Source organism: Notolabrus celidotus, chromosome 19 (assembly GCF_009762535.1).
Source record: "Notolabrus celidotus isolate fNotCel1 chromosome 19, fNotCel1.pri, whole genome shotgun sequence".
NCBI classification, from domain to species: domain Eukaryota; kingdom Metazoa; phylum Chordata; class Actinopteri; order Labriformes; family Labridae; genus Notolabrus; species Notolabrus celidotus.
In genome coordinates, this window is record NC_048290.1 from 11424167 (window position 1) to 11444885 (window position 20719).

The following is a 20719-nucleotide window of genomic DNA, read 5'->3' on the forward strand; positions in this document are numbered from 1 at the left end:
CTTTTATTTACATAAGGAGTAGGTTCCCTTCCTTGGAGGCTTCCATCTTTCACCGCCGTGATTCTGCCATATCAGAGAACGACATTCCAGTAATACATGTCTTATTATTTAGTGAGTGGTCTTGCAAATTGCACCAGTTGGAAGAAAGTGAAGAAGAGAGTGGTTGTTGTGGGCAAACACATTTGTATTGATAGATGTTTTTGCTGGTAAAATATTGACAAAATGATGATCATACTTATTATTCTGACCAGTAGATTTCACAGAATTTTCCATTTCTATACACTGTACCTTTAATTACTAGAATCCTTATAAGCCAATTTAATATTCATATTTTAACGTTATATAATGTATTTTTTTTAGTCATGTTTGATACTAAGCGATATACATACCAGCAATTAACAATGTCAATTGTGTACAGATAAGAAAATTAGGACTCTCTGAAATATTTTCTACCATTTCAACTCTTTCATGTTGAACATATTAAAAGAGGCAGGGAGGATCCCCACACATATGTGCCTCATTCCTGCTCATTAAAATGTTTTTTTTTCTCCACATGTTCTAAATAAAATTATGTTTTTCAAAGCACTGATGAACAGTGCGCAGGATGGGGGGTTGGAGAGTGAGGAAAGTGGGTCTTGTGAATGTAGGTCTTTGAGACTGTGTATGTGTGTGTGCGTGTGTGTGCGTGTGTGTGTGTGTGTGTGTGTGTGTGTGAGTATGTGTGTGTGTGTGTGTGTGTGTGTGTGTGTGTGTGTGTGTGTGTGTGGGTAAAGCAGGCTTACAGTAGTAATCCTCTTCACAGACACCCATCTGACTAGCAACAGGACGAGGCCCAGACAGACACACGCAAACACATGCACACACATACACACAGATTTTGTTTTAAGGAAATCTATTTTGTTTTGTCTCTTTTTAGAATACAATAGGTCACAAATAGGCCACTGTCTGACTGCACACTGAGACTATTCTCTTGCATCTAACATGTTGGAATGACATGGTAGTATTCCAGTATATTATCCTATGTACTAATTTCCTCAGGCGTGGCATTGAATTCTTTATATGATTGTTTGATATGTTGTATTCTTTTGTATTTTTATCAGCCGTTACAAAGAAAGAGGCTCCTTCAGGAAGCCGGAGCCTCCTTTGACCTTATTGGTTCCTGAAATTTGTCATTACTGCTTCCTGGTTGTGTTGTCATCAGTCGGTTAATGACAGAGGGGAAGAGGGACAATTATCCCAAAATAACTCGGAAAAAAACGGACCAATTTGAAAGGCGCTACAAGAGCAGAAGCAACACACGCCTCTGTCACAGTCTGACTCATTTTTTCTCAAAGGGAAATGCTTTTACAATGCATGACTTTAAAGTTGAGCCAAAGACAGCTTTCTTATTAATAAAAAAGTCAATGTCCTTCACAATTTAAAGGTTTAAGAGGATTGAAATGGGAATCTGTGCAAAAAATCTGGTGACATGAAAACACTGGTCCATATTCACAAGATAAAACATCAGCAGACATGAAATATTATTTGTTTTTTTTTTATTTTGGCATTTCTTTGTTTTGCATTTATATTAAGCAAAGTGCATCTTATTTTCTTTTTCTCATCAACACATTGCACAATACATAAATAATGATGCATATAAAACGTCTCCATATTTACAATTAATAATATATTTATATATAACATAAAATACATTTTTCGCTTCTTATTTAATTAAATCTTAGTCATTTATTAAACAAAGTCCGTCAGAGTTTTATACTTTCTTCTTCTTTTAGAACTTGTTTGAACCTCAGGAACAAAAAAAGGAAAGTGGGTGAAGTCTTTTGTGAAAGGGTTGAGGGTGAAGAAGAGGAAGGCTGCTGCTATCGCGTGTTGAAGATGACTTCTAACCAGCACGGGCAGCTGCTGATGAACTGTCTGGTGTAGCACTGTCCCCAGCCTTTCACAAAGCTTATCTGCACCGTGAAGCCTGTGCGAGGCTGTTGGGTGAACTCGTGGTCGTTGGGCCTCTGCAGGTTCCCGGCCTTGTCATAGTCAAACGCTTTTATCGAGAAACCGGGGAACACTTTGTGCACAAGCAGCGTGCGCGAGTCCGGGTTGTCCAGTGTGGCCGACTTGATGAAGATGGGGTAGCAGCTGCGGTTGTAGACCCACACCCCGTCCGGCTCACGCGTCAGCTGGATGCCGTAGCCGATCTTGGCCCGCACCATTTGCACCAGCTGGGACTTGTTTTCAGAGCAGAGCTGGCCCAGACAGAAACCGTTCCCCTGAGGTAGATCATAGAAGATGTCCAGAGAGGACTCCTGGACTGAGTAGAGGCGCCCGACGCGTGTCTTCTCCTCCCAGTATGCCACCACGCACCAATGGGCCCGCTCACCAGACTCCTGCAATGCCAAGGAATCTACAGAAGGAAACAGAGAAAGAAGGAGACGGTTAGACCTGCTGTCACTAAGTTTACATTAGGAAAAAACATTTGACATGAAAATACAGATCAAGAGTGAAACAGAAAGACAGAAAAGAAGGATAAGATGAGGGTGTGATGCACAGGGGTGTTTCTGGGAGTTGGACAGGGATGAACCACGAAACCTGTAAACGTCACTGTGTTTGTTTTTTAAACAACAAAGCTGATATGACAAGGTAAATAAATCAACACATGTATGTGCACGCACACTACTTCATTCCATCTCTTAGTATTATTATTATTATTATTATTGTCAGTTCCCCAGTTGGGCCACCCCAGCCAAAAAGTCTGACACACCCCTGTTGGTGCTTCCAAATTAAAAGCAAATACAAAACCAAACTTCTTTCTTATTCCTGTTTTGGGAAAACGAGAATTCACTTTAGTCAGAAGCCAAATCTTTACTATCATCCTCGACTTCTGCCATACAGGAAAACCATGTTGGAATTTTTGGACTTCAGACAAGAGAAGCAACTCAGAGACACTGTCGGGCAAGTGTCCACACGCAGTACAATATTTGTCTAGGCATTAAATGCTTATCTTCTGTCTGGCGCGTTGTATTTTTGCAGCACCGTGGCCAACAACTCAGTGACATCAACTGCTCATTCTAATTGTCTCTCTCTCGACTCTACAGGAGGAATCAAGTACTACTGAATTCACAGCAAGAAGACAAGAGACTTTCACAAACACACACACACACACAGTAATTTATTCCCTGTCCACAGTGGAGCACATGGTGTTTTCAGTCGAGCAGGGCAGGCCGTTAACTCTCAGACTCTGGTGTCTGAATCGTTGACAAGCTAGGCCTCTCCAGTCTAAAGTTTCCCCTGAGCGTAAAAGAAGTGTAGCATTGGCCGTGCTCCAGTTTCCAAACCCCTCCTCCCTTCCCTCTGCCGTCTCCCTTTAGTGTGCCTCCTGCGCTGTCCCTCTCCCCCCTTCATATCTCTATTCCACAGAAATCTGGCTCCCAGCTACACCCAGCAAGAAAAGTGGGAGCCAGTCAGGCGCAAAGGAAATAGAGGGAGACGCAGAGAGGAAAGAAAAAGGGGGCGGGGTGGGGGAGAGAAGGAATGCTTTCACATATTTTGACTATTACTTTAGCAACTTTGCTTCCTCTCTGGGTTTTTAAGTGTCTCTTGTGCTTTTAAGAGTCATCACTTAATTGCTGACACTCCTATCCACGGCTCCACAATCTTCTCAACATCCTCTCTTCACGATGAAAGACACATTCAAGGGTTAAGAAAGCTTCAAGAGCAGGGGAATATATATGTGAGGGAAAAAATTAACAGAGCCCCTCAGAGCCATTTCTGAGTTCCCAGCCTTCCTCCCCCCCTTCTCCTCCCCCTGTCTTCCTCGTTTCATCTGGCAGTAGCTGTGAGTGTAACCGATAATTTGGAAGGTCCCGTCTGAGACAAACTACGAAGTTAATGCGGCTGGATCTCTGCCGGCCTGAGCGGACTCACCGCGGCCTTTCATTAGCCTTCATTAGACGAAGAGGGGGAAAAGATAACAGTGAGGCAGAGGAGAGACAGAAACAGAGGAGAGGAGGAGGGAGGGAGGGGGTGTAAAACTGAAAGCATGCCTTCCATAAAACAAGAGGGGCTGTGTGCTTTGAAGTTGGTCAGAGCCAAGCCTTGGGGAGTTTATCGTAAATCCGTCCTCGTAGGGTGCAGGGGGAAACTAAGTACCCAGCTATCTACCTTAGACCAAACGGAGGAAAGAAAGCATTTATCTTCCAGATAAGAGACAGAAAGTGTCTTTTGTGTCTCATACTAGCCAAGCTGTTCTCTCTCTGCTCTGTTTTACTCGCATGTACAGGAACAGCCGGGTTTGGTACAGAGAAGGACGAGTTGGACTTTCTTAACAGCTGACAGAGGGCCTGCTGGTGGAGCTCACCTGTGGGGCCCTGTAAGTGTGTGTGTGTGTGTTTTTATGTATGTGTATCTATGTGTGTGTGTTTGTTATTGCTGAGAGAGACAGGGCCTGGCGTCAGAGGTCATTAGAGCGGCTGCCTGTCTGAGCCTGTCATTGCAGCCTGAAAACACCCTGCTATTCAGGACTACACTAACTGCCCCGCTTCCCCTCCCTCGTCGCCTCTCCTCTCCTCTTTTCTCCTCTCTTCTCCTCTCCTCTCAGAAAGAAACTCACACTGGCACAATGTATGGAGCACAGAGGGGAGAAAACCGAAGAAAGGATAAAAGCGAAGGGATGTAGAGGCGGAAAAACACCAGAATAGATTAAAAATGTCTTGCGTAAAAAATTCAAAACAAATACTATATTACTCATTGGTCTTTTGAGAGGGGGATTACAGAAGGCAGCTGGTTATCAGCGAAAATATTCAAACTTTTAGTGTCTACTATGGGTCAAACTATGAAAAACACTTCCAAACGTGCAACACACTGAGGTAAGATTTCCCTGGCTCGAATGCCCGTGTCTTTCAAACACTATGCCACTTGATGGTAACCTAAACTTTTTGAAAATCCAAACACAACAATGACACCCCAGTGACATCATCAGGAGGCTATTTTTTTAACAGACTTTCTTCAACTTCCATTACTGCAACACAGGACTTTTTGCAATTGTCTCACAGTGCTCCCTATGTCGGTCAAAGTGAAACCATGACCTTTAAAAGAGTAAAAAGTACTGAAACACTAGTGTATAGTTTCATATAATGAAAATAAAGCTGTTATTTTGGAGTGAGTGCAGGACCAAAGTTAATTTCCAGCACTGCAGAGTAGTGATTTAGGGCTTCTGGCTCAGCAGTGTGATAACAGCTATCCAGAATTCTTCCCATTCCTCCGCCACGGTTAGATAAGAGCGCGACTGGAAGCTAATTTCAGAGAGTGAGCGGGTCCATCCAAACAAAGACACAAGGGTAAATAGTTATAGAGCTCTTTCCAGCTGATAACAAGCGAACAGGTAAGCTGGTTTTAGACTGAGAGAGGCTACTACATATGTGGGCTGCAGCCTTGTGTGTCTGGCTGCAGATGGACTTACACCACATGTGTAATGCTGCTGGGAAAAGCACACACCATCACAAATAAAACGACACACACAAGTGATTGTGGCTCTGTATCAACACATCATGTTCCAAGCGCCAGGCTGATTTAGCTGACTTTTAATTTTTAACTCATCGTGTGTTTGCGTGTGAGGTATCTGCCGGTCACGCTCCTCATATTACGCTCCGACACTATTTCAGGTGCTTCTCACATAGGTGTGCGTCTGCGTGTGTCAGACAGTGTCGTCAGAGTGTCTGCACCGAGTCCGCCTGTCCTTGCAGAGGGTTGTTTCCATCCGCTCCGGCCTCCTGAACACTTCCAGAGCCGTCTGTACATCTGTCTGTGAGTCTGTCTGCTTTCTGGATGTCTGCCTATCGGAGCATTAGTCCGTCTATCTGTCTGCCGCCCCCACCTGCTCGTCTGCTCTCAGGCCCTGTGTGTGTGTGTGTGTGTGTGTGTGTGTGTGTGTGTGTGTGTGTGTGTGTGTGTGTGTGTGTGTGTATGTGTGTGTGTCTCGGGCGGCTCCTCGCTGGAGATAAGCAGGCTAGCTGGCTGCCTGAGGCCATCTGTCACTCCGACCTTTTCTATTCTGCTCAGCTCTGCTGCTGGTCTCACCCAGTCTGGTTCGTCCCATGGGGGCTACATGTGAACCCCAATCCAGACAATCAAACAAAATAGACTTTTTGGCTTTTTCAGCCCTTCATTAAAACTTATTCGAGAGCTAAAACGTTTAGAAATCACAGCTAGGCAGATTTCCTTATGCTAGGAACAGCATGAAGCATCTGCTAGGATCTAATGCTAGCCATAAGCATCACTGTGCAAACAAAAACAGCATATAGCTTCCTTGTTTTCGAGGTATTTAATGGATGATCAGCTTATAGTCTGCGAGGTAGGGGGGCATGGGGACTGTAAATATCTGTGATTAAATAAACCCCCTTTGGATACAAAATATTTAAACCACAGCACAGGAGGGGGGCCTATTCTGCAAGTCGACACACACACATGCTAGCTCCCCTGTGGATTTTAATGGTCCGAGACCTTAAAGAGTGGACGCCACGCTAGCTGAGACAATTGGACTCGGTCGAAGGGGGGAGGGACGGATGAGGGGAGGGGCGGCGGCAGACTGGGTGCTTCTCACAGGGCCGAAACACAGTCTGGAAAGGTTAATCATTACCTCTGTCTGACTCCACACTCACACAGACACACAGACACACACACACACACATAAGCACACACACCAGGTCACTGCTATACTTAAAAGAGAGTCCCACACTTAGACCCTCACACACACAAAATTTACAACCTTCACTCTCGGACACACGACTATCAACAACATCGGTAAATAGTGAGAAGGCTCCTGAGAACTGTCTCATATCGATCCCCTTGAGCACTGACTCTGTGTGTGTGTGCTTGTGTGTGTGTGTGTGTGTGTGTGTGTGTGTGTGTGTGTGTGTGTGTGTGTGTGTGTGTGTGCGCGCCTCAGACGTGTAATGATCCTGTCGTCATCAGACACGCACACAGTGGTTGAGGAGAGGAATGGGGAAGGCATGAAGGAAATAGCTGGAGGGGGAAGGAAGGACTCTTCATGGTGCCTTATTTTCTAAGTCAACACCCTCTCTCGAGCCGGGGAAAGTCTATTCCAAAGGTCAAGGGTCACCCCGGAGGCATTCCTTTTGTTCTCTCTGCCGTGCCGTGTATGTTCGGCTCTGTCTGTGTGTGTGTGTGTGTGTGTGTGTGTGTGTGTGTGTGTATGTGTGTGTGTGTTTGTAATGAAAGCCTGTGCATTTCTCTAACTATATGTGAGCACACAGAAAGAAAAAAAAGTTTTTCATTGACTTTTCAAGTGAATACATGTTTTAGTCCTCGACAGCTGGCTTGTTGCCCGTTGTGTTAATTTTCTTGGTAGTGGATAAATTCAATGAAAGGCAGCCAGTTGAGAAAGAAAGCAAAGCGAAACCCATCAATAAAAACAACACAGCCTCTTACCTAACTCTGTTATTTCACTGCTGGAAGGTGAGTGACTGCTCTTAGAATTATTGTCATCAGCTCTTTTGATTAAGTATAGCATTAAAACCTTGAAAATTGCACACAATTCTCTATTGCCTTAAACAATTCAGGTTCATTTCACTATCAGTGGCTTAATCAGCCATGTGTAAAATCAATACAAGTCTCCTTTAAGAATTATAGTTAAAAGAGCGCCAACTTTAGAGAACAGAACATATTGTTGTAGCGGAGTGTAGCAGCTCAGAGAGGAAATGCCTCTTTATGGTGGCGGGTTACGTAAGAAGATGTGAAGTCTCACCCCCACTTCAGGAAACCTAAATAAGCCCTGATGGCAGGAAAACCACACAGGGGAGTGGCACAGTTTCGCTATCTACTCATCTGACTGCTCGCAGAAACACAGATAGAGAACGAGCTGCAGACACGCCATCCCTAACATGAACCATCCGGTCTCAATCTGGAGGAGATAAGGAGAAGAAATGTTTTCCTAATGCCTCCATCTATAGTGGGATCCTCTCTGAAAGGATGTTCCTGCTTTAATAACATGCATTTCTTACTGTGGCTCAGGCGCAGTGTTTTCCTGAGTGGGAGATGAAAAATCTGGAATTTTTATAATTAATCTGGCTATATCTTCCAATAATTACAAAACCACATCACTGAAAGAGATTCAAACCCCTGGCAACACCTTGTTCCACTCCTGCAGAGCTATTACTCCAACACTTCATCATGCTGACCCTCACACACACACACACACACACACACACAATGATCCTCCTCAGCCCACATTTCCCAGGGTGACAGGACAAATAAACACAGGCTAGCTGGAAACAGGGTGCCAGGCTGGCTGAATGATGTCACTAGCTCACTCTCTGCAAACACAAGAGTCAGGAGATCACTCTCAGGATCACTATCTCTGACACTCACACTGGGCGCTATGGACGGATGGACAGACAAGAAGAACAATCGACCACATTGTTGTGGCGCTAAAAACACCGTGGGAACTAAATAACACACAACACCGCAATCAGAGACAGACAACCAGCACATCAAGTTGTGCACCTCTGCGCTCCAGTGTGTTGTTGCTCTGTAATTGATAATTATGTGCCTGTGTGTGCGTGTGCGTGTGTGTGTGTGTGTGTGTGTGTGTGTGTGTGTGTGTGTGTGTGTGTGTGTGTGTGTGTGTTTTAAATGTGTGTGTGATTGAGCTGTGGCTACTGACAGGCCTGAGTCTGTCACTGAGATAAAAAAGACACACACACACCCCCTCCAGTCTGCGCACACAAAAGACAAACTGACTACATGAATGAGCAGGCGGGAGGGTGGAGGCAGCAGGACTGTGTCACATTCGAAATCTCTCTCTCTCTCACACACACACACACACACACACACACACACACACACACACACACACACACACACACACACACACACACACACACACTCACACAGGTTTAAAGGAATGTGTCTCCACTTATTTCCATATCCGTCTTTATCCTGCTAAAAGGTGGGTGTCTTTCTCTCTTCCTTCCTTCCTTCCTTCCCTCTCTCTATCTCTCTCTCATGTCTTAGTACATTGAGGTAATGTCAAAATCCACTTCCACAGAGTGACTGCAAACCAAAACAATGTTCATCTTGTTCTGGGCTTCCCTCCAAGCTCAGGCTCAGGGCCAAATCTGCATATTCCACCTTTCACTCAAGTGGCTATGCTAAGCTAGGCTAAAGCTTCAACTGTTTTGATGCCGGGCTAAGAAGCAATCATGGACAAAAAACAACAAGTCAGGCACACTTTCCTCCATCCTCTTCTCTGCCTTTCCCCCCCTCTTTCCGCCCTCCGCTGTCTCTGCATGCTGTTTTTTCGATTTGTGCAGCATAATGACACAGGGTGGGGAACAGAGGACGGCCAAAACCAAAAATTAAGTCCCTTGCCAAGACGCGGCTTGGCTGCCGCGCAAGGAGAGGAAGTGGGGAGTAATGAGAGATCCTGGCCCGGCACAGAGCGGCCCAGCTCTGCTGCTTGCTAGCTGAACACGCAGCCTCCAAATTACAGAGAACAGAGCAGAGCTGCCGGCCATCTCTCCCTCCACCCAAAGCCGCCATCTTCTCTCCCCCTTAAGCAAAAACATCAGCCAAAGCAGAACCAGCTTCATGAGGAGAGTGTGTCTTAAACAGCTAGATGTACATTTCTAAGTTAAATTTCTCAGTTTCACTCCTTTCCCTCTTTCTGGTTGGGGCACTCCAGTGTTTGTTTTCTATCTAGAAGAGGCCTCAGCTGCCTCCCTGTCCGCTTGCCTTTTCCTCAAAGACATGAGGTCACATCCTGCGCAGCCCTTTCCTTTGCCTGCTAACCCAAACAAGGCAGGAATGCAACACTGAGGGTGCTCTGTCTCTGACTGACTGGAGGCCCTGATTGCTTCAAGTTCGCTTCCAAAAAATGATGGGATTATGTGTCAGGATTGGTGATAAGTAATTCAAACCTCACTTCCTGTATGACAGACAAACTAAAAACATCATCCAGGCTGTTTCTCTCAATGGGTTTGCTCCAAAATTGGGTCATTTCTTTGGGACCCTCTACATGACAGTAGAACTACTTTGATTTAATGAGCCGAGGTGCCAAGACTAAATTTAATCCCTGTCAGAGCCCCTGATGAAGGTTACACCTCCAGCCGATTCACTGGATGACTAATTGACTGACTGAAACGCTGGCCGACTGTCTGTCGAGCGAGGTGACTGGCTGGTGGTATAAGAATACAACTCAGCCTAAATTTAACCTGCAGTGGGAGGAAGCGCCTGTGTGACAGTCGGCCGTGCGCCAGGGCTCGCACCAGGTCATTCTATCTGCCTGCCTGTGTGTATGTGTTGGTGTGTGTGTGAAAATGTGTGTGTGTGTGTGTACGTGTCAAAGCAGCCTGACTGGATCCTCTTACACACAAGCACTCTGGGTCAGTCCCCGGTGGCACCAGCAGGCACGCCACCGCCAAACACACACACCGATGCTACACGTCCAATAAAAGCTGAGCACGAACAGGCCTCTATAAAACAGTGTTTAAAGAATATATGTGTGTGTGTGTGTGTGTGTGTGTGTGTGTGTGTGTGTGTGTGTGTGTGTGTGTGTGTGTGTGTGTGTGTGTGTGCGTGCGTGCGTGTGTGTGTGTGGGGCCAAGTATTAATCCTTAATATTCACTACAACAACAAATGGACAGAAAATGTGTCTGACATCAAGAACTAACCAAAGAAAGTACAGAAATATGGCCTTGGAAGGCTGAACATATACCTAATCTTGCTTATTCACCTTTTCATCAGATTGAACCAAACCCCATTCAAAATTCTTCCAATTTTGGACACATTTACAATTTAAGACATTTTGATAATTGTGTGAGTGTTCAAACCTTCTTCACTTCAAACAGTTTAGTCAAAGTCTTGTTTCGGCATCTGAGCCGAGACTCCAGTATTATGGGCATTAGTGTTATCCTGGACTCTTATTGGAAATATTGCCAATTTCAGACACATTTAACATGTAAGAACGCATGTAAGAACTGATAAAGGTTTGTCACCTCACTAAACGATCAAAGTATGTTTGGGTATCCCTACAAAGCTGAGGTATTACAGCAACACAACACTTCATAACAGCTTGGCAATCTGGACCCATGGCAGCCACCTGAGCTGCTCTTGTAGCATCTAGTCTCTTACAGGTTTCAATATGACTAAATACTCCACAGATTCATAACCAACAAACCAGCGTCCTCTTAACCCTGACCCGATCTTCACTTTCCAAACCTCACTCCTAATCCTCCTTCTCTTCAGTCCCTGAGAGAACCTTTAACCTCTGCGCTAAGCCCTTACCCCGGCTCAAACCAAGATCAGCACCCCGACACCCGGCTCCAGGCCTCCAGCCATGGACTCCTCCTCCATCCTCCTCTCCTTTACTTTTCCCTCCTCCTCCTCCTCCTCCTCTCTGCTCTGTTCCAAGCTGATGACGTGAGCCAGCGAGAGGAGCTTTGGAGCTTGTAGCCTGGCAGGCAGCCTAGTTTGCATTTGCGCTTGTCGCTGTCGCAGCTCCATTAACCCCTTCCAGCCTGGAAAGTCTTAGACTTTTTTCCAAGGGTGTAATCTCTTGCCTCATCAGCTCTGTTATAACTGTGTGTTTACAGAAAACTGAGGATTTCTCGTTGGTTGTTTTATAGTTCTATTTAGTGAAAACTCCTAAACATTGATGCGTGACTACAACAAAAGTAACAGTATGACTCTTGCTAAATCAAAGTCCTCGCCACCCTCCTCTCCCTTCCTTCTTCCTCTCTGCAAAAACGTCTGGAGAAGAACATAGAAAGGGCAGAGTGAGTGAATTAGAAGGTCAGCAGCAGGCCTCTGGGAGAGCCATGTTTCTTTTGTCAGGGCCCCAGAGGGAAGGAGCATGAGGAGGAGGGAAGCAGGGAAGGAGCATGAGGAGGAGGAGGAGGAGGAATGGAGAAGCCTTTTTTAATGTGGCTTGCTGGGGAAATTGCGAGGGCAGAGTGCTTTGGCCACCCCGCCTCGGCCTTTTTACCTCTGCTGCTTTTTTCTGAGGAGGCCCATTCAGTGGAGCCGCTGCTGCCATGTCATCCTGGCCAAGAAGGAAAACAGGGGAGGGTGAGGAGGAGGAGGAGGCGGGGAAGGGGTAAGGGAGGGCGCCTGTTAAGACTCCAGATCTTGAGTTTCACAGAATAAACTGGTCTAAAATGTGTCTTTAGTCTTTTTTGGAGGAGACGCTGATTTTTAGTTCCTCTTTTCTTGTAAGCACAATCTCTACCCCCATCTGAAGACACACACACACACACACACACACACACACACACACACACACACACACACACACACACACACACACACACACACACACACACACACACACACACGAGAGAGCAAGAAAGCAGGCAACTCCCCCAACCCCCTACCACCAAACAATGGAGGAGGGGGGAGAAACGGACAGCCAACACCAACTGACATAAAACAGGCTTTAAAGGCCCGGTAATGAGAACCATCTGAGGCGGAGGAAAGCAGAGAGCAGCACTGAGCAAACTCTCTCTCTCTCTCTCTCTCTCTCTCTCTGCCCTGAACTCCATCTTTTTCTGTAGCCTGCGGACAGGGTAACACAGCCAAAGGGGATTATGGGGGCAGAAAAGCTGAGGAAGCCTGAAACAAGTCCTGCATGAGAGACGGAAGAAAGAAAAGTGCCCGTGTCTCGCCCAGAGGAGAGTCCACACATTCACACACACACATCCCCTGTACACTCAAAAACCATCAAACAAACACTTGCATGTCAGCTGAAGCCTCTTTTTTGGTGTGTGTGTTTTTTAATGTTTTCCTCCCACAATACCGCACGCACAGAGCATATTCTTCTCCAAACAACGACTCGGCGTGTTTGTCTTCCATTACAACACAACCCAAAGAAGGATGAGAGGAAGAGGAGAAGAGAGGAGCGTTGTTCATGGAGCCAGGAGGGAGGAATTTATGTGGATGTGGGAGTAATACACCACACTCCTTCAGTGTGTTTTTTTATTACAGAGGGGAAGCAGGGGCCCCCACAATCACTGCCTCATCATCACAAGTATGGAGTGTGTGTTGGGAGGAATGCACAGGAGGAGGAAAAGAAAACAGATGAGGAAGATAAAATGACTGGGAGAAGGAGAAAAAGAGAAGTATGTATTTGTTGGAATATTTACCTGAAAGCCCCACAGGGGCCGAGTATGTCGTTCCCCCAGTTTCACTGGATGATGGTCCAGAGTCTGGAGAATCTAATGGAGACAGAGAGAGACTTTGAATTAGCACCATGTGTGTGTCCTTGTGTGTGTGTTGTTGTGTGTTTGTGTGTGAGGGGAGAAGGCAAAGCAGCAGCTGTGAGACCGTCAATCACTCGGGTGAAATCAATGCCTAATGAAGACGCTGACGACGAAGCTCGCACTCTCACACACACAGCCGAGACTTACAGAGGAGAGTGCCTTACACCCCCGATAATCCCCCATAATCCACTGCTTCAGTCAGAACGTTAGCCCCGTGCATCTCTGCATAGACTAGCTGCTGATCTGGAAAGAGCTGTGTTCTTTCTGCTAATGACAGAGACGGAGACTTCTGATCCCTGCTCGATTATCAACTACAGATCCAACTTTAGAGGGCTCTCCTCTTTTACAATAGATCAAAACTGATCCAATAGTTGTGTTTTTACCTGTAAAGGCAGAAAAAGGAGCTGCCAGATAAGAAATATGTGCTTTCACACCAGCAGTAAAGGTGTTTTTGCTTCCAAATACACTGTTTTTGTGTTCGATTTAGCTCAGAAAGGCCTTGAAAGCTTGACAACAATTTTCTAGTCGCTGCACAACCAAGCAGAGAAAGAGAAAAACACTCAGTCGCTCTCCCTCTCTTTGCATCTGAATGCTTACCTCCCACTAAGACTTGTAATGTAGACTAGTTTCAACATGACACCTGAATGGGGCTTTAACAAAACGGCTGTGAGAGCTGCACACCGCTGAGACTAAAAGGCTAGCCCTGCTTCAGAGCTGCTGCTGCTGGTAGCCTGGTATTCACTAATGATACATTCCTTTTGCTGCACGTCAACGCTGCACTACACCTACTCCGCACTGAACCAAGGTGTGTGGTGGTGGTGGTCGTGTGAATTGTGTCTAAAGTGCATGCACGGATGTAGGATGCTGAAGGGAAGCTAATCTGACTGGTAAAGCAACAAAGTCAGTGGATGCAAACTGAAGAAAAAGGTGAGAAAGGAGGAATTTAATGCACAAATTGATGCTCCAGTCTCATTTTGATTACCCAGAAGACCCATTTTAGTCCATGGTGGAATTAAGTTTTAAAAAAAAATCTTTTAACCCTCTATCTGGCTCCAACATTGCTTTGTTTTGAATTATTTATATTGCCTTATCTTAAAAATACAGTTTCAAACAAACTGAACCCGACTTCTACGTTGTTTTCCTGCAGGATTCCTTCAAATTGTGCTGATTATCTTCTCATTGTGCAATGATAAATCAAAGGTGGTGTACTTCTACCTTTTTTTGTTTCGTCTTATCTTCTGCATCTCTATGATGCACTTAATCAATACATATACACAAAGAGCAGGTACAGACTGTACTCGTTCCAGTGTAATTCACGGAGATAGTGAGCACTTTGTGCCTGAGAAACTTCCTTGAAACAGGCAGAAACCGCCACTACAACCTGACTCATAGGTGGAAAGCCATCTGCCTACATAAAGGGGTTAATACTTTGAAAAAAGCACAAAAAAAAAGAAACAGACACCAGAGTGGTTTGACTGCCCGCCCTCCCCCCTGCCACCATGCCCCAGGTCCGGACGCTGCCCGTGCTGCTGTGGTCGCAGTAACGACATGCACGGGCAGAGCCCAGCCATGCCTCGCTTTCATTGGCTGCCAGCAGCCTCTGCCCTGGTCTCCCCGGGCATCAGTTCACAGCTGACCACAGGGCTGAGGGGGCATCAGAGAGAGAAGGAGCCAAACAGTGTGTGATTTATATTCCCCAGAGCTGAAACAAGGTAGCGTTTGACATCTCCGCCTGCTTTCATATTGACTGCCGCTGCTACCGCTGCCACTTCCTGCTCACTGGAATCATAAAACCATCCTCATAAAACCCATCGCTCTTCCGCTAAGTGCAATTTTTTTTTATATATTTGATTGTTCTTTTAAGGTTAACAATGCAGATTGCCTAAGTTTCCTCATGATTTAACACAGCCTAAAACCAGGTAAATACAGAGACTAGCAGAAAAATCTAATAGCCTCCAGTAATGAGAATGAGTTCATGATTGACAGCCTCCCAAGGCCCCTGGGAAAACCCCCCCTGTTTCTGCATGATAAGTTCATCTCTCCTGTGTGTGTCTGCATGTGTGTGTGTGTGTGTGTGTGTGTGTCTCCCATCCTGTTCCATTGTCCTGTCAATATATGTTGTCTTTCAGCCTATATTACAAATGCACAGACAAATGCACAGACAGACACAGAGAGTCTCAAACCAGAACTGCAGCTGCATTCATTGACTGCAACTAAATAAAGAAACAGCATGACAGGTGAGCTAGAGAGACCGCTGCATGTTTGCGTTAAAACACTACAACAATAGGTCTTTCAAGAGCTTTTTTAAACTTTTATTCTCACTTGAAGGACAATATTCCCCTTGGCTTTCTCTCCCCTTTATGCAACATTTAATCCCCACAGCGTCAAACAACTTACATTTGGTAAGTTGTTCCTGAGAGGGGGAAACGTGTTGTGTAATCATTTACTTTGTTTGCATCCAACATGCATTTCCTATTTACCTTCATTTCCAATATAACTTGACAAAGCAATCCTGACTGCTGTTGATTGTGTCTTTTTCAGCCCTAAAGATAACTCCTTATTTACAGCTTTACTAAATGCGTTATCAGGTAGTTAATAAATACAGAGGGAAAGGGGGGAACCACAGCTGCAGCTGCAATGACTTCCTATTGTTTCCACTCACTGAAAGCCACTTTCTCCTTCTCCTAACTGGTCGTCTGACCAGTCATTGTTAAACCCTGCGCTTTTCCTGCACTGACGGACAGAAACAGAGAGCTCGCAAGGAGGAAAGGAGTGATGGGAAAATTGAAACGGAAGGCTTAGCAGTACCACACACACTATATATGCATTTATATCTCTGTCACCTTCTCTGTGACATGAGGAGAAAGTGCTTCTTGCTCTCGCACTATTCTGGTTATAGCTTGAAATTTAACACACTTCGAATCTGACTTAATAAGCGATGACATAACCTGATGCAGCTTTCCGGCGCTGGGGTGTAAGATGACAACCAGAAAAACTACCAAGCAACAGGAAGGATTGTGAAAGAAATTAAACACAAAAGCTCTCATCCCTGGTCACTAAAACAAACACAACCAAGCAGAGATGTGGGACACTGACACCTCCCCCCTACACACGTCCTCAGCCTTAATCTGTTGATTAATTCACATGATAATGGCCGACTGGCTCCAGAGATGCCGCTGTCTGCGCTTCGATTCACAATAGATAGATGGACACACAAACAAAAACACCCATAATATAACTCCTCCTCCCTCCCCTTTCCTTTATTCCCTCTCTCTTCTCTCCCTCTCTCCGCCTCTGCCCCTGGTGAAATGCCAGTCAGTCTATAGCTGGTATCTCAACTTTGTGCTGCTGTGCCCTGGCTGCCAGCCACGCTAGAACTGCCCAGCCAGCCAGCCAGCCAGGCGTGCCACTCCACTGCTATCATAAATCACAACATAACATGGAGCTGCTTCCTACACACACACACACACACACACACACACACACACACACACACACACACTCTCACAAATTAACCACAGAGGGAGTGTAAGACTATATGCATGTGTAATGTAAGACTCATAGACGACACATAAACATTCATGAATACAAGGTGTCCTTTTAGATGTGCATATTTCACAGAGCAACTACAGCAAACTCAGGGGGATTGATAAATTCATATGAAGCTTACCTGGTGGTTTAAGATAGTCCATGGGATAGCGGGAATATGGAGGAGGAGGGGACTCTGTGGAAGGAAAAAAGACACAGCATGAGAAAAAAAACACACAAGGCAGAGATCTAAACTTTGTGATAAGAGTTGTCATTCTTCAGGGAAAAGGTTTTGTGTCTGTCAGCTCAGCCTGGAGGAGCAGAGAGGCAGAGAGGTCGGGCGGCTATTGCCTTTCATTGGCAGGCAGATAAACAGGGGGCCGCCTGGCGCCAGGAGGGCCACTATCAGCGTCTAGGACAAACTGAGATACGGGCCTCTTTTGGCCCGGGACGCCAAGCTAGCACACACACAGACACACAAATACACACACAAGCACTGGAAACTTCACCGTGGAAAGACTGTAAAGCTGGGGATGAGTCGCTTTGCACTTTGGAAATGCCAATTGTGAAATGTTGAAATAGCAAATGGGCTGTTTGTTTGTATCATAAAGTTGAAAATACCCTCATAAAAGTTTGAATATACAGCTCATGGGTTCCATGGGTTGTCTCAAGGGTCAAAAGAGACGCTCAAGTCGACATTTAGACCAATTAAAACATCTTACGAGCATGTAGCATCCACTAAACACTGAGCCGAGAAACAGTTTGACCTGTTCAATTTCCCAGTCATATTTAATGACAACACACTGCAGAAAAAAAAGAAATGAAGATGACTATTTGGCACACTTTCCAAATTGGTCAAGTTCGACCTTCTAGAAACTGAACACAGACGTGCCAAGAGAGGTGATGTCATCTCAATTAGGCTAATTATCCCTTTAAGAGTTTGGTAATTCTGTGACACAGTGTCATGCTGTCTGGTTTCTAAAATGAGGTCCGACCACCAGAGAATTAAAGGCAATTTAAGAACTTTTTTAGTAGAGAGGATGAGAATTATGAGATTGAGGCAGCTCACCGAGTTCACACAGTCTGCTCATGTGGTGCGGGTTGCAGCAAACGAGCTCTGGGTTAACTTTCCCGTAGGATTCACAGCAAGACAGCCTCTTGAGCTCCGAGGAATGCCTGAGGTCCGGCCACCTGAACACTTTGTAGAGCAGCATGGGGAGAGAGTAAGACTGTTGACCCACTTTGGTGTCCACTTTGCTGGGCAGGAGCAAGCAGGGGCTCCGGGCTCCCCCCTTAGACTCCACCGCCTGCAAAAGCACCTCTAATTGTTTTTCTTTGATCTTTTTGAGTATCGAGTGGGTCAACGCCTTTAATTCAGCCTCCGACCCGGCGTTGGTCTTGGCCACCTTTGTCGTTTTGCCCATGCAGCAGCCCCCGGAGCCATGTGTCCCTCTATCCGCCTCCCCGTCGCCCTCCACGGGCGCACGGCTCCTCCAGAGTCGCCGGACGAGCCCCGATCGTTTGGTCCTAAACATGCGGGACGAAAAGAGGTTTCCCCGGCTAAAAAACGAGCATGGTGTCCGCAAATCATGAAGATTCCGGGAGCCGAGTCCAGGCAGTGACAAGCAGCCTGAGAAAAGACGGTGGAAAAACTGGGAGCTGGAAAAGCAGAGGAAATCTGTAGCATACGCCAGTCTCTGTCGCCTTCTCCTGCAGATATAAGCACTGAAAAATAGTCGAGGTTCACGGAGCAGTCAGCTTTTCCTCCGAGGAAAAACAACCATCACCCCTGATGTTTAAAACTAGCATTTAAAACTGAATGGAGCAGGAGAAGTGTGCTACAACACAGCAGCATGTAGCCTGGATGAGGTACAATTACTCACTGAGTGATGTGCAGCTCGGCGCTGTGAACTGACCCCTTTAAAACACGATCGAGACAGAATCTTATGCAAATACTGTTAAAACATTTTAACATGTATGCGTATTTGCAAATTGTGGATCTCAGACAAACTGGGGCCTAATTAAGCCTAAAAGGCTATCACAATTATCCCATGAAAACCGAGGCTCGCCGCTGTGTCTTCAAGAGCATTAATCCACAAAATCCTTGATCCGACTGCACAGAGAAGGGCTCTCCAGCAGGCTGGCTGTGGCTTTTTTATCCGTTATCGTCTAAATATGCCACTCGTCTGCAGATGATGTGGTCTGCTGGCAAGAAACAGCCTCGTCCGAAGAGCCAGAAGCTGAATCTCTCGAGTTTAAAAGCCTGGAGGAGAGAAAAAAGCGAGAGAGAGACCCTCGGGTTGTCCGTCCACGCTCCGAGCTTCGTAAACCTATTTTAACAGACGAATCCCTCAAGATAAAATAATCCAAGCTTGTTTCTCACACCAAGTTTCCGTGTCTTAGTGTGTGTGGAGGAAAGCGAGCCAGCGAGTGATCTCGAGGGGGGTAAAAGGCTCTCTGTCTGTAAATGAGGCGGATGGTTTGGGTGCCCTTGCTCCGTCTCCAGTCTCCAGTGCGCATTGACGCGCCCGGTCACGTGTGTGTCTAGACACCCTGTCGCTTAAAAGAAATGTGATTGTGTAGCACAAACAACAGATCAAGCAGGGCCCACAGCGCACACACACGCACACACATACACACGCAGGCAGGCACGCGCATACACAAACAAATGGACATTTAACATGTAATAGGAGAATTAAATATTACACAGAAGTGGACAAAGTTTCAGGTTGAGAATGAAGGACGAAGTTGGTACGATACTTTTGCAACTAAATTAAAACGTACACACTCTAAAAAAGTCATTTTGTAGGGTTTTGTTTTTGCAAAATTGGTGATAAATTCAGAAATAGAAATAATATAGATTCATTTTTAATGTTATGAAACCTTGTTTCCATGTTCCACGTCATTAAAAGTTTTTTTTTATTAAAAAGGCCTCCAAATCCCATACTGCAACCAAGTCACTATAGCAGTATTAATGCAAATATCCTTTCTGAATGAAACCTTTTAAGTATTCTGTTTGCAGTTTATTCAAATTAAAAGAAGTACAAGTGCTTAGACTGAGAACTACCAGCAAGTCTATTTCCTAAAGGTCTGGAAGCAACTTAGCTTACACTTATGAAGGTTAGTGTCCCAATATCCATAATCGTTCAATCAAATATGGCAAAATTGTAAAAATGAAATTTCCCTGCCTGTATACTGACAACATTCGCCCTAAGTATCGTCTCACAGGCAGCTCTCGTCTCCAGTCAACCTTACAACAAAATACTCGTCATGGATTCAGTTGGGTCTTGTTCATGTTTGGGTTTTATTACTCTACTTGGGGTCTTCAATTACAGCAGATGGAGTTAGGGGAGGGAATGTGTGCCTGTGAGTCTATACGTAGGGAGACTTTAGGCAACATGTCCGAAACAGAGTTGAGAGCGCACTGCTGCCGCCTTCTGGGCGCTTTGGCTTTCAGAGGGGACAAACTGAGAGGCGTCCTTTAAAATTTGATTATCAATGCAACATTCCCCAGCCGTCTTTATTTATCCAGTCAAACGGTCCATTGGCCGACGATCCATTTCCTTTTCTTGTCTGACAGACTATGCGTAACATGATCTGCCTACTTTAATTATTGGCTTGAAAAGCTACATCCAAATAAGGGGTTTGATCTGCTAACCTATTCAAAGTTTTTGTGCAATCTAAGTAACAAAGACAAGACACTATAACAGAGTGTGAAAGCGTTTTATACGTTAATGAAGTATCCCAAAATGTAAAACGATCTATAATTTATTTGGCCATTCACAATCCTGCTCTAAGGGCCATCATTGAATTAATCAGAAATAGAGTAGTGGAACTGCAAACCTGATCACAATGCTACACCAAACCCTGTCGTCGAAATGTTACAGTTTTTATCAACAGACACATCATCTGTGGCTGCAGCC

At 45.4% G+C, this 20719-nt stretch overlaps 1 protein-coding gene across 1 annotated transcript; it reads right to left on the minus strand.

Annotated features, from left to right (window-relative positions):
* Positions 1–1547: 1547 nt before the first annotated feature.
* Positions 1548–19343, minus strand: smad7 (SMAD family member 7). Its single transcript, XM_034710294.1, has 4 exons — positions 17866–19343; positions 16939–16992; positions 13152–13223; positions 1548–2398 (listed from the first exon to the last, which is right to left on the minus strand). The coding sequence occupies exons 1-4, from the start codon at positions 18329–18331 to the stop codon at positions 1860–1862; spliced, it is 1131 nt and encodes a 376-aa protein (XP_034566185.1). The 5' UTR covers positions 18332–19343; the 3' UTR covers positions 1548–1859.
* Positions 19344–20719: the final 1376 nt, after the last annotated feature.